Source organism: Callospermophilus lateralis, chromosome 11 (assembly GCF_048772815.1).
Source record: "Callospermophilus lateralis isolate mCalLat2 chromosome 11, mCalLat2.hap1, whole genome shotgun sequence".
NCBI classification, from domain to species: Eukaryota; Metazoa; Chordata; class Mammalia; order Rodentia; family Sciuridae; genus Callospermophilus; species Callospermophilus lateralis.
In genome coordinates this window covers 21,698,624-21,712,968 of record NC_135315.1, presented here as the reverse complement: position 1 = coordinate 21,712,968, position 14,345 = coordinate 21,698,624, and the positions used below count along the sequence as shown (strand labels likewise).

Genomic DNA, 14,345 nt, shown 5'->3' with positions numbered 1-14,345 from the left:
GATCTCACACACCCAGCTCCCACAGGATGTACATTACACGTGTGCAATAGTTCATGTAGGACATACATGTGTCTGTGTGCACGAGTACACACACACTGCTCACCAAGAGGTCCATGTGTCTATGTGCACCTGTATTCACAATACATTTGGGAGGGGTTTGTGTGTACACGTGTGTGCACCTGCATGCATACAGGGTGTTCACAGGCTCCCGGTGCACAGAGCTCACACAGGTTTTGCGTGTGCACGCAAATCTCACAGCATATTCATGTGTTCATCTGCAAACACTCACCAAGAACCCACATGGAAATCACCCGTCTCTGAACAAGGAGAGCGCCTGGGAATGCTGGTATCACAGTTGGTTCTGTCCCTACTACAACCAGGTCACTGGCTGCCTTCCTCCCGCCCACTTCTCAGTCCCCTTGGCCTCCTCCCTTCCGACCAGGATCAGAGCATCAAGGACCCGCCTTAGTTCATTCTCTGCGACCCCAGAATGGCTGCTGCCAGTGCCCCTGCGCGCACTCCTTAAGTGCTTTGCCTCCCGGGGCCAGTCCACCATGCTCAGGCAGGGTCCCGCGACAGTCCTTTCGGAAGTCTCTTGCTTCTACGGCAGGGACCCTGGTGGTGGGGTTCGGCCTGGGATCTCACCGTCCACACAGGGCAGGGACCGCCGCTAGATGGTCAGGTCCTGGCGGACAGTGGCTAGTGACGCCTTGCTGCGGCCGCTTCCGCTCTCGCCTTCGCTGTCACCGGCCGGTGCCGGGTGCGCATAGGCGGGTGGGGCGTAGGGATCTGGGTCGGGGCGCTGCGATGGCAGGACGGGCGGCGGCGGCGGCGGGAGCAGCTTCCGCGCCTCCTCATGCGCACGGTTGCAGCGGTTGTCGCGCTCTCCGGAGCGCGGGCGGCCCTTCCAGAGCAGATGGCCCAGCTCGGCCACGCTGAGCAGCGCCGAGAGCAGTCCCACGGCGAAGTAGAAGACCACGAAGACCGTCTTCTCGGTGGGCCGGCTCACGAAGCAATCGACTGTGTGCGGGCAGGGCGGGCCGGCGCACGCGAAGTGCGGGGCCACACGGAAGCCGTAGAGCAGCGCCTGGCCGCCCAGGAAGGCCAGCTCGGCCAGGAGGCGCAGCGCCACGCTCAGCAGGTAGCAGCGGCGCGCGCGGCGAGCGCGCAGGGCGCAGGGTGCGCAAGAGCCCTCCGGGCGCCCGCGCGCACACGGCGCTGCACCCTCCGCGCCGCCCGCCTCCTTGCTGGCCTGGTGCATGGAGTAGATGACGAACAGCACCGGCGGCGCGGAGAGCAGCAGGATGTGGAAGAGCCAGAAGCGGTAGTGGGAGACTGGGAAGGCGCGGTCGTAGCAGATCTGGCGACAACCCGGCTGCAATGTGTTGCACACAAACTCCTCTTGCTCGTCCTCGAATACCGCGCCGCCCACGGTGGCCAGCACCAGGATGCGGAAGATCAGCATGACCACCAACCAGAGGCGACCCACCAGAGGCGATTGTAGTTGCACCGCGTCCAGCAGTGAGCCCAGGAACGCCCACTCTCCCATGGTGCTGGGGATGCAGAGGGTAGTAAGAGGCAGGGACTGATGGCGACCCCCGCCCCTCCCACGCCCATGGGGTGGGAGTCAGTTTTCTCTAACTTTAGAGTGCACCAGGGGTCAGAGAAGCCCGGTGCAGCAGGGTTTTGTGGGAGTGAATGAGTTAACAGCGGAGCCCAGGACGAAGAGGTCTAAATGGAGGAGGTGATTCCCTAAGTTATCTTCTTTCTGAGCTGGGAAGCATCATCCCCGGAGTTTAGTCAGGGCCTGCTTGGGCCTGCTTGGCCTGCTAGGCTGGCCCTTATACTCCTCCAGATTTCAGACTTTGGGGAAGGGACTCTGTAGATGCCCAGGGCCAGCCCTTGACTTGCACTTATGGAAGCTGAGTCCCAGTGGCCATGTATGCACCAATGCTGGCCATCTGCAAGGGCCATGCCTGGAGCCCAGGATGCCAGGCCCCATTTGGGACTCCTGGGAGTGTTGGGGAACAGCGGGCAGAGCCACTGAGACCTTCTTCTTTCCCTGCCCACCATTCCTCTTGTTCTGGAAACCGCAGTGAACGCCTGGTGGGATCAAGGGGCTAATACAAAAGCAGCCGCCACTCCTGCGACTCTTCAGGATCCCTGTTCTGGGTGTTGCTGCCCATTCCTAGCACGGTGGTGGGAATGCGGCCCAGCCTCCTCCTGCCTCCTGCCAGGCATCCATCCTACAGAATCTCCAGAGAACCTCCCTGACACTCAGTCCTAAGGGTCCCCCACAGCCCCTTGGTGTCCCCAGACCCACAGCTGACCCACTCACCAGGGGTTGGGGTTGAGGTGTTAGAGCCAAGAGCAGGACCTTGGGAGACAGCTGGGACCTGTTCCTCCTGGTCCCTCTTTCATTTTCCCTTTCGGATTTGGCTGGGATGGATGACAGGACAGGATGGCTGAGAGGGGCTAGCTCTCCCCCTTCTCTTAAAGGGACAGGGTGCCCCTGATGGCTGGCTCCACCCTGGGAACAGATCCAAGGCCACACCCCTGGCTGGGCTCTGCCAACCCTCCCTTTCCACCTCTCCCTCATCCCCTAGCTGGGTCTCCATCTGCAGAAAGGCATAGGGTTAGTCAGAGCCACATCTTTTATTGAAGGAGCCAAGGGGTTCATGGAAGCTCTTCCTCAACAGACGCCCCCAATTGGAAGCCTAGATCTGCTATAAATGTTCCTTTTGAAGGTGGTCTTTGGTGCCAGGGGGAGGTTCTTACTGGTGTTTAGGAGGCAACACACATCTAATGGTTTCTGGTTCCAGCTCTGCCATTTCTTGACCTGGATAAGTCATTCCACTCTTCTGGGCCAGGATCTCCATCCAAGGAAGCTGGGCCAGCTGACCCCCAAGTTTGGTCTGGCTCAACATCTTAATGCTCAGGTCTCAGCCATGTTACAGAAAACCAAAAACCCTGTGCTTGGAAATGTCATGTGGAACAACATTAAGGTATCCAGAGTGACTGACTTTGGTAGTTAAACAAAGGCTTTGGCTTCCTTTCTGCTTTTCCGTAATTTCCAGATTTATTATGTTGACCATGTCATATTATAAGCCTTTTTCGTCCATCAGGAGGCTCTGAATCAATGGTCTCCTACTGTTGTAGGTGGCAGGAGAGGCTGTCTCATTGGGGAGGGGAGTTGGGATGACTGATGGGGGCCTGAGCAGCTAGGGAGTCCTAGGAGTCTGCCCAGCTAGCACACTGCCCCCGCTCACTTGCTGGACAGGGCCTGGAGCCTGGACACACCCATTTGCTCATTCAGTCCTCCTACCAACCCTGGTAGGAGGGCACTCTTTACAGCCAGGGAAACTGAGACTCAGAGGGTCTAAGCTACTTGCCTGCAGTCATGCCACCAGTCATGCCACAGCAGATCCTGGCCTCACACTCTGCCTGACTGGTTCTTAAGCCTGTCTTTCCTCTGACCTGGCTGGGATTCCCAGGTGATGTCCCAGAGCCTGCCACGTGACATTTCCTCTTTTAGTCAGCCACAGGGACCTGCATGGTTTTCCATTTGCTGATAGGGACCCCCTGGTCTGCTTTCAGGAAGGGGTGGGAAATGTGCCCTTCACCCCCACTGGCTCAGGGGCCCAGCCCAGCCTGGAAAAACTTAGGTTAAGCCCTGCGTGGGTGTGCCGGGGGAACCTCCCACCCTCCTGCAGGGGTGTCTTGGGAGTGGTCTGGGTGGGGGTGCTGCCCTGGATGAAGTCCAAAGGGAAGAGCACATAGGGTCTCACATTCTGAAAACAGGATGTGTGGAGGGGGCACTGCTGACCTCCCCCTCCCCATTCTCCATCTGTCCTCAGCAAAGTTGCGCCCATGCTGTGTCCTCAACCACAGGAGTTCAGGGTCACGCCTCATCTCTCCTGACTGTCCAGGATGGTCCCTGCCCCATCCCTGTGGCCCCTGCTGGGTCAGGCCATTGGCCCAGCCTGGAAAAAACCCCAACAGACCCTGTCTGGCAGGAGTGCAAAGGGAGTAGAAACGGGCTGAGGTGTGCACGGGCAGGGGGTGGGGTAGAGAGCCCGTGGTCATCCTGCACTGTTCCCTGGCCCCCAAAGTCACAGGGCCAGACATAGGAGACGCTATAATCTCCAGGGCCCATCCTCCTTCTCAGATAGCGCTGTCTGGGCTGGGAGAGGTGTCGCTGACGATGCCCAGAGCACTGGCCCCTCTTGGCCCTGCTTGAAGAAGAATACAGCCCTTCCTGCCCTGCTCCAGTCTGTTCCAGACACTTCACCCTGGACTGCTGGGATGTGGAGACACTTCCTTCATTAGTCACAAAGGGGCACACATAATGCAGCATGCACATGTTTGTACTTATCAAGTTAATACCATGCCATAGCGAGACATAAGTGTATTTTCTTCTCCTACACCCCTTCAATATTTTAAAGTCTATACCAAGCCGGACACCATGGTGCGTGCCTGTAATCCCAGCTATTTAGGAGGATGAGGCAGAAGGATCCCAAATTCAAGGCCAGCCTCAACATCTTAGTGAGACCCTGTCAAATTATTTTTCTCCTCCAAGGGAGGGACTGATCCCAGGAACATCCTACCATTGAGTCACATCCCCAGCCTTTTTTATGTTTTTTTACTTTTGAGATAAGGTTTTGCCAAATTGCTCAGGCTGGCCATGAACTTGTGATTCTCCTGCCTCTGCCTACTGAGTTGCTGGGATTGCAGGCATGGGCAACCAGGCCAAGATCTTGTCTTAAAATAGAATAAAAAGAGCCAAGCATTGTGGTGCAGGTCTATAATCCCAGCAGCTGGGGAGGCTGAGACAGGAGGATCATGAGTTCAAAGCCAGCCTCAGCAACAGCAAGGTGCTAAACAACTCAGTGAGACCCTGTCTCTAAATAAAATACAAAATAGGGCTGGGGAGTGGCTCAGTGGTCGAGTGACTCGGGTTCAATCTCTGGTAACCCCCACCCCAACAAAAAATAAAAATAAGGACTGGAGATGGAGCTCAGTGGTAGAACACTTGTTAGCAGAAGGCCCTGGGTTTGCTACCTACTGCAGCAAAAAACATCTTCACAGGAAAGCTGCCTTTTAGTGAGTGAGGCTTTCCCTAGTGGTCCTACCTGAATGTAACCCCCTACTTCCTACCCCTTCTCAGCTTTATTTCCTTTGCACTGATGACTACATAACATACTTTATGTTTCTCTTATTTATCCTGTTCAGCATCTACCCCGGCCTCCCACATTGGCACATAGGCTCCATGACTGCAGGCTTTTTGGTTTTCTTCCCTGTCCAATCCCCAGCACTTAAACACTGGTGGAAGTTCCGTAATATCTATTGGGTGGGCAAATGGATGAAGTGGAGTGGGAGGGTTGGGGAGGATGCAGATCTATATCTTGGGTCCCACCCACAACTACTCACTCTGGTCTCTAGAGCTTGTGCTCCACTTAAGTGGCCAACTCAGTCTCAGGTCTATACTCAGAATGTGCAATGCGGGGCAGAGAGGAATCAAAGAACCCCTGTGGTTGAGGGCAGAGCATGGGCAGGAGTCCTCTCTGGCTCGGGGGCCATGTGCCAAAAGCCTGGGCAGGGAAAGACAGGGAGTGGGCAATGTGCGCAGGTGGTTGGTTCTGGGCTACTTCACCAGGTACTTCTGCAACCTCCTTCTTCTCCCCAGCGCTCAGCCCCAGGCTCCCAACACATGCCTAGGGCTCTGCGATTTACCTACAACTGGGACCCGCTTCCTTTTCCCGCCTTGACTCCTCCTTTGGCTCTAAGGTTATTCAAGACTAGTCTTGGCTGTAGGAGCAACAAGAACTTTAGAACACGGCTTTCTCGCTAGGAAGGGAGACACAAAGCAGGCAGCGTCGCGCTGATTGGGCCAAGCCCCTCCCTACAGCGCTCTGGCTCCCAGAGAGGCCGAGGGCTGCCACATGACCTGTCTACGCGAAGTCATTGGTTAGAACCCGCTCTCTAGGCCCTGCCTATCCGCAAGGGAGCCTGGGAAATGTAGTCTTTATTCTAGGAGAACTTGTGCTCTCTCACTGTCATATATCTGTTTCTGGCATTGATCCTCCACGCTGAGTTGGGGCGTCGGGGACACTCAGTTTTCTCCAAGTCCCTGTCCCTACCAGCTGCCCCTGTATGGTTTCTCCTGGAGGAAGAGGGAAACTCTTCAGTCTGGTTTGTCACCTCCTCCCCAGGCTCTTCCAAGTGACTGCACCTCTGGCCTCTCTTCATGGGCCTCTGCCAAGCTCCATCCTTTCCCATCCTTGGACCGAGGGGTCTCTGCCTTCCAAAAGGAGGCCTCTACCTATTTTTTTCCTCCTTTTCACCCATTTTTTAGGTTTCACATAGAGCAAACTTACTCCGGGGTGGGTCCTGCATTGGCTCATCTGACTGGCTAAGAGGCTTGGGAGTCGCTCTCTTCCTTTCCTTGAAAGCCCCAAATGAACTGACAGGTGAGAGAAACTGCTCTGAGATTAGGAGTGGGGAAAGGCTTGAGCCCTTTTTTTTTTTTTTTAATATTTATTCTTTAGTTTTAGGTGAACACAATATCTTTATTTTAATTTATGTGGTGCTGAGGATCGAGCCCAGTGCCTCCTGCATACTAGGCGAGCACTCTACCACTGAGCTACAACCCAAGCCCCAGGTTTGAGTCTTTTAAGAAGCATCTTTCAAAGTCCCTTTCCCTCCATACAGCCTTACATGGCCCGTTTGTGAATGTCAAGACATATAAGCAGTCACAATCCCTGGCCTGGAGCCAGGGGTCCTGATCCCTATCTGTCACCCCAGCCTCATGATTCTAGACCTGGAATGGTATTGAGAGAGGTTTCCAAGATTTCTTCCCTTCCAGCAGTTCTCAAGGAGGATGATGCAGGGTGGGATTTCCATCAGGTCACCTCCAGATCCATTGACTGGCTGACCATAGGTGACTCCCTCCCTGAAAGCAATTCTCCTGTGCCCAAAGAACTCCGCTTGCAACAGGTCTTAGAATCAGATTACTGGGTGCAGAAGACAAGGTCACTGTAGACAGAACCTCTTTTCGTTCAGCTAAAGTAACATTTATTGGTATTTCTTTTGACACTCCCCAGGATGTACTGGGGACACCATGAGGGCCTGTGAATATACTATCTGACTCAAAAGAAATGCAAATCTGACCCCTGAAAGTATAGAGGAAAAACGTAAGTGGCCGTCGGGGGAGGGATACCAAAATGATACAAAGCTGGCTTTGAAAAGCAGTTCCTCGGCTTCTTATAAAGTTAAACATACACTTGCCTGGATCAGTGGCAAACACCTGTATTCCCAGTGACTAGGAAGACTAAGGCAGGAGGATTGCAAGTTCAAGATCAGCCTGGGCAACGTAGTGATACCCTGTCTCACAATAAAATTTAGAGAAAGGGCTGAGATGTAGTTCAGAGGTAGAATCCTCTTGGGTTTGATCCCCAATTAAAAGAAGAAAAAAAAAAGGATTAAATGTACACTTAACATATGAGTCAAAGATTCCATTCCTAGGTATTTACCCAAGAGAAATGAAAAAAGTATGTCTAAAAAGGATATGTATTCTAGTGATCAGAGCAACTTTATTCATAATAGGCCCAATCTGGAAACAACCCAAATGTCCGTCAGCAGGTGAACGGATAAACAAATCCATGCAGTGGAATCACATTTAGCAATAACATGAAAAAGGCACTCTTAGGGCTGGGAATGTAGCTCAGTTGGTAGAGACCTTGCCTCTCATGCACAAGGCTCTGGGTTCAATCCCCCCAGCACCCCCCCACACACACACACAGGCACTATTAATACATGTAAAATGGATGCATTTTTAAAAACCACTCTGCTAAATGAAAGAAGTCTGAGATAAAAGTGATCATTTTGTGTTTCTATTCATATGAAATTCTAGAATAGGTAAAAGTAACCTCTATTGGTGGAAGTCGGGTCAGTGTTTGGGGCCAGGAGTTGAGAAGACACATGTTTGGGGTGATGGAAAGACTTTATATCTTCATCGTGATGGTGATTACACAGGATATATGTGTGCCAAATGTCAATCTGTACAATTAGAATGGCTGTATTTTGTGTATGTAAATTATACTTCAATAAAATCGATTTAAGAGAAAAAAGCAGTGTTGATCTGTACTGAAAGTCTCTGATGGGAAAGTGAAAACACAGAGTAAGACCGTCATCCTCGGTGAGTCTCTCTCCACTTTTATAGATGGCTCTTTCCTCCCCCTTCTTCTCTTCTGCCCTCCTCCTCCTCCCCTCACATCCACGCTGGTCCTCTTATCCCCCTTTATCATCTGCTTCTGTCCAGTTCCTTACGAAATAAAGTAGTTCGGCTTGTCCTAACAGCTTGAGTTTGTAATTCAGGATAAGGACTTCTGTGCTCAAACTTGTGATCCTCCTGCCTCAGCCTCCAGAGTCACTGAGATTACAGGCAGTGTGCCACCGCATCTGGCCTTGTGTGCAAAGCTTGGTCAACAGGCTGTGGTGCTGTTGGGCAGGTAGTGAAGTCTTTGGGAGGTGGAACCTAGTGGAAGGAAGGTAGGTCATGGGGGTGTGGCCTTGAAGGGAATATTGGCCCCTCCCTCTCACTTTCTTTGTATTCTGGCTGCTCCAAGGTGAGCAGTTTTCCCTACCACAGGCTCTGCCTCGCTACAGATCCAAAGTGACTGGGCCAAGTGACTATGGACTGAAACCTCTGAAACTGTGAACCAAAATAAATCTTTCCTTTTTTTTTTGTTTTTTCAGGTACTGGCAATTGAACCCAGTGATGTTTAACCACTAAGCCATATCCTCATTTTTTTTTCCTCTTTGTATTCTTTTTAAATATTTATTTTTCAGTTGTACTGGACACAATATCTTTATTGTATTTATTTTATTAATTTATGTGGTGCTGAGGATCGAACCCAGGACCTCACACGTGCTAGATGAGCGATCTACCGCTGAGCCACATCCCAGCCCCTCCTCTTTGTATTTTGAGATAAGGTTTCAGTAAGTTGCTGAGGCTGGACTGTAACTTACAATCTTCCTGCCTCAGCCTTCCAAGTTGCGAGATTTAAGTTGTTTATCTCAGGATTTTTTTTGTCACATCAATGGCAAGTTGACTAACACAGCCTTCAAGTTCAATTTACACAATGTGTCATTCTGGTTATACACTTAGTAATTAAGGTATAGAATAAGAATAATACTTTTCACTTATTCCTTCTTTAATTCTTTCTTTTATTTTTTGAGGGGAGTACTGGGGATTGAATTCAGGGGCAGTCGACCACTGCGCCATACCCCAACCCTATTTTGTATTTTATTTAGAGACAGGGTCTCACTGAGTTGCTTAGCACCTCACTTTGGCTGAAGCTGGCTTTGAACTCACCATCCTCCTGTCTCAGCCTCCTAAACCACTGGGATTACAGGCATGTGCCATCACATCTGGCTCACTTATTTCTTAATTTCTAATCATAATTTTAATGATCTAAACTTGCCTAAGTTATAAATGATAATTATAAACCTAATTGATGAATTTTTTTAGACACTTCTAAAAAATTACTAAATTGCCTGATGTGACTGACCACTATCACAAGTAATATCTTCCTACATATTAAAACAACTCTTGCAAACCTAATAAACTAATTTTACAACTGTGGAATTGCAAAGTCTTTGAAATTTTACAATATGGGCCAGGCATAGTAATGCATGCCTGTAATGCCAGCGACTTGGAGGCTGAGGCAGGAGGATTGCAAGTTCCAGGCCAGCCTCAGCAATTTCATCAGGCCCTAAGCAATTTAGAAAGACCCTGTCTTGAAATAAAAAACAAAAAAGGTGAAGGGGTGTGGCTCAGTCATTAAGTTCCCCTGGGTTCAATGCCAATACAAAGAAAAAAAAAGTCAAGACTGAGACAGGGCTGGGTGGAGTATACCTGCCTGTAATCCCAGCTACTTGGGAGGCTGAGGCAGGAGGATCTCAAGTTTGGCAATTTATCAGGACTCTATTCCAAATTAAAAATTAAGGACTGGGGATTGGGGGGTGGCTCATTGGTAGAGAGCTCACCTAGCATGCATGAGGCACTGGGTTCAATCCTTAGCACCACATAAATGTAAAATAAAGATATTGTGTCCACCTAAAACTAAAAAATAAATTAAAAAAGAATTAAAGACTGGAAATGTGGATCAGTGGTAGAGTGCTTGCCTAGCATGCATAATGCCTGGGTTGGATTCCCAGCACCACACCAGGAAAAAAAAAAAAAAAAAAAGTAAAGGGCTGGGCATGTAGCTCAGTGGTAAAGTTCATTCAACTCCACTCTTAAAATGAGTGGATATTGTGAACATATTCCACATTTTCTTTGTCCATTCACTTATGAGATGTGTTTACCGTCAGTACTGCTGTGCTGTAAACAAACTACACAAGTTGGCATTTAAAATATGATGACAAGTGCTCGATTCAGCAGCACATATGCTAAAATTGGAACAAGACAGAGAAGATTAGCACGGCCCCTTCTCCAGGATGACATGCCAATTCGTAAAGTGTTCCATATTTTTTAAAAATGCAGAATTTTGTTTAAAAATAAATAAATGATATATGACAATGTAAGTGCATGGAGAATTCTAGGCTCTCAGCTCCCAGTGTGTAAGAATGTAAAAGTAGAACTCTGTGCCACTGATGAGTGCGTGGCTGCTGTTTACCCTTTAAGTAGCATGTTGAGCGGAATTATACCATGTGACTGTTAAGCAATGAAAGGTTAGAAACCAACTTTTGATCTGAAAAAAAGATGGCATGATTATTCTGTGACATAAAGTATAAAGGCTCCTTGCCCCTCATCCCAAATCCTTGCAGCATCTGGATCCCCTGTACCCAGGATTGAATACAGGAGTGATCCCCCACTGAGAGACATCCCCAGACTTTTTTTGAAATTTTTTAAAAAATTTGAGACAGGGCCTCGCTAAGTTGCTGAGGCTAGTTTTGAACTTGAAATCCTTCTGCTTCAGCCTCCCCAGTCACTGTGATTACAGGCATGTATCACTATGCCTGGCATTGTTTTCGGGGCTGGGGATCTAACCCAGGGGTGTTTAATTCCTGAGCCACATCTCCAGACCTTTTTTTTTTTTTTTTTTAAGAGAGAGAGAATTTTTTAATATTTATTTTTCAGTTTTTGGTGGACTCAACATCTTTATTTTATTTTTATGTGGTACTGAGGATCGAACCCAGAGCCGCGCGCATGCCAGGTAAGCGCGTTACCTACCGCTTGAGCCATATCCCCAGCCCCCCAAACCTTTTTAAAATATTTTATTTAGAGACAGGGTCTTGCTAAAGTTTCTTAGTCTTGCTAAATTGCTTAGGCTGGCTTTGAACTCGAAATCCTCCTGCGGAGCCACTGGGATTACAGATGTGCACCACTGTGCCCAGCTTGTTTTTTGTACTTTTTTTTTTTTTTTTGGTACTGGAGATTGAACTCAGGGGCACTCACCACTGAGCCACATTCCCGGCCCTTTTTTGTATTTTGTTTAGAGACAGGGTCTCACTCAGTTGCTTAGCGCCTCACTTTTGCTGAGGCTGGGTTTGAATTTGTGATCCTCCTGCCTCAGCCTCCTGAGCTGCTGGGATTACAGGCATGAGCCACCACACCTGGCTGTTTTTTTTTGTATTCTTGATAATAGACATTCTGTCTGGGGTCAGATCGAATTTCAATGTAGTTTTTTTATTTTTTTTTATTTTTTTTAATGTTGACGGACCTTTATTTTATTCATTTATTTATATGCAGTGCTGAGAATTGAACCCAGTGATTCACACATGTGAGGCAAGCACCCCACCACTGAGCCACAACCCTAGCCCCTCAATGTAGTTTTGATTTGCATTTCCCTGATGGCTAACATGGTAGAACATTTTTTTTCATACACATATAATTATTTGTTCTTCTTTGGAGAAGTGTCAGTTCAGTTCATTTTTCCATGTTGTAAAAATTCTGCTTGGATTTGCAAATGCATCTCACTGCATATGAATGAAAGATAAAAACATCTGTGATCAATTCCTGATGTGATTCCAGTTCATTATGTTAGAACTATAATCCATGTTACTTTTATTTTATATTAAAAAAAAAATTGGCAGTACTGGGGATGGAATCCATGGTGCTTTACCACTGAGCTACATCCCCAGCCCTTTTAAATTTTATTTTAAGTTAGGATCTCAACAAGTTGCCCAGGATGGCCTAGAATCCTTCTGCCTCAGCCTCCCAAATAACTGGGATTACAGGCGTGCACCACCACGCCTGACATTAAACAAAACTCGAATTTTTATAGAATTTTCCAAAGTAGAATTACTAAGGATTCCGAATAAGCAAGAACAGATTATCTTCTTTTTAAAATATATTTAAAAAATTTTTAGTTGTAGATGGACACGATTCCTTTGTTTATTTTTATGTGGTGCGAAGGATCGAAACCAGGATCTCACACGCGCCAGGCGAGCACTCTACTGCTGAGCCACAACCCCAGCACCGCCTGCTCCCCATATTCTTTTTTTCTTTTTGGTGGTGCTGGGATCTAACCCAGGGCTTGGTGCATGCTAGGCCAGGGCTCTATCACCGAGCCACAGCTCAGCCCTATACATCACTCTAGAAAAAGTTAATTAAACATTTTTCTAGCTGAACACAATGGTAATCTGTAATCTCTACCTGGGAGGTTGAGGCAGGAGGATTGTGAATTCAAGCCAGCCTGGACAACTGTTTTAAAGGGTTGGGGATGTAGTTCAATGGTAGAGTACTATATGAGTGGGGCCCTGAGTTCAATCCCCAATACCACCACCAAAAAAAAAAAAAAAAAAAAAAGAAAACAACAACTTGATTGCATTTTAGGGAAAAATGGTTGAAAACCACTTTTAAAAATCCACTGTAGCAGTAACAGGGGGAGATGTTGGACAGTGGTCCATGCCTGAATTCTAGCTACTTGGGGGAATTGAGTTCAAGGCCAGCTGCAACAATTTGGTGAAGCACTCAGTAATTTAGCAAGAGCCTGACTCAAAAAACAAAAACTAAAAAGACTGGGGCTGGGTTGGGGATGTGGCTCAAGCGGTAGCGCGCTCGCCTTGCATGCATGCGGCCCGGGTTCGATTTGCATGTGGTCCTCAACACCACATACAAACAAAGATGTTGTGTCTGCCGAAAACTAAAAAATAAATATGAAAAAAACCCCCTCTTTCTTTAAAAAAATAAAAATAAAAAGACTGGGGCTGTAGCTTAGTGGTAAAGAAGTGCTCCTGGGTTCAATACCCAGTACCAAAAAAAAAAAAAAAAAAAAAGAAAAAAGGCTTACTAGGTTGATTATTGAATCATTTATCCACTAATGCAATTTTAAAATCTCATTTCTCCCTTTATAATTTGTATTAATTTATCTAAGCCATTTCTCATATGCATAGGAAAAAAAATACATTCTAGAAAAGGTCTAAATGATCTAAGTTTATTAAGCACTGCAATTTTTTTTTTTAGAGAGAGAATTTTTTAAAAAATATTTATTTTTTAGTTTTCGGCAGACAATACATCTTTGTCTGTATGTGGTGCTGAGGATTGAACCCGGGCCACACGCATGCCAGGCGAGCGTGCTACTGCTTGAGCCACATCCCCAGCCCACACTGCAATTTTTATCTCCTTGAATGCCAGTAGCATAGAGATAACATGTAGAGAGTCAAGGAACAAACTTTTCTTATAGTTAGTAAGCTCTTTTCTAATCCGGAGCAAACTTCTTTTAAGAAATATTTCTGATTTTTCTTCTAATGAGGGTTTATATGTTTTTTCCCCCACTATTTATCTTGTAAACAAGACAGGGATTTCACCTTTGATTTGTAACCTGCTTTTTTTTTACTCAGTAATGTCATAGAACAGTTTTTCTTGTAAATAAACACACATGATCACACTTAATAGGTACCTGATATTCCACCTTTACACCAATTGTTTCATCAGAAGTCCTCTATTGTTGGACACTTATTTCCCGTTTTATTGTTACAGAACTATATATTAGTATCTTCCTGCTTGGAAATAATTGTGGATTCATGTTAAGTTTTAAAAGAAATATAGGTAGGTGGTGTTGTGGGTATAAGTCAGTGGTAGAGCATGCCTAGCATGTAAAAGGTCCTGAATCCATCCCCAGCATCACAAAGGCTGGCCTTGAACTTGTGATCTTCCTGCTTGCAGTTTCTGGATTTGTTGGGATTACAGGTGTGCACATATATCACACATATTTTGGTACCAGGGATTGAACTCAGGGTTGCTTAACCACTAAGCCACACTCCCAGCCCTTTGTTCATGTAACTTGCAATCCTGCCTCAGCCTCCCAAGTAGCTGAGATTTATAGGGGCATGCC

General features: G+C 47.6%; 1 protein-coding gene and 1 non-coding gene across 2 annotated transcripts; one reads left to right on the top strand and one right to left on the bottom strand.

Moving 5' to 3' along the window:
• Positions 1-670: 670 nt before the first annotated feature.
• Positions 671-1,549, bottom strand: Gjd3 (gap junction protein delta 3). The gene has a single exon (XM_076871847.2). It carries the CDS (start codon positions 1,547-1,549, stop codon positions 671-673), a length of 879 nt encoding a protein of 292 aa, XP_076727962.1.
• Positions 1,550-10,431: 8,882 nt separating this feature from the next.
• On the top strand, positions 10,432-10,538 carry LOC143411013 (U6 spliceosomal RNA). The gene has a single exon (XR_013092745.2). It is a non-coding gene; the product is annotated as a U6 spliceosomal RNA (small nuclear RNA).
• The last annotated feature ends 3,807 nt before the right edge of the window (positions 10,539-14,345 follow it).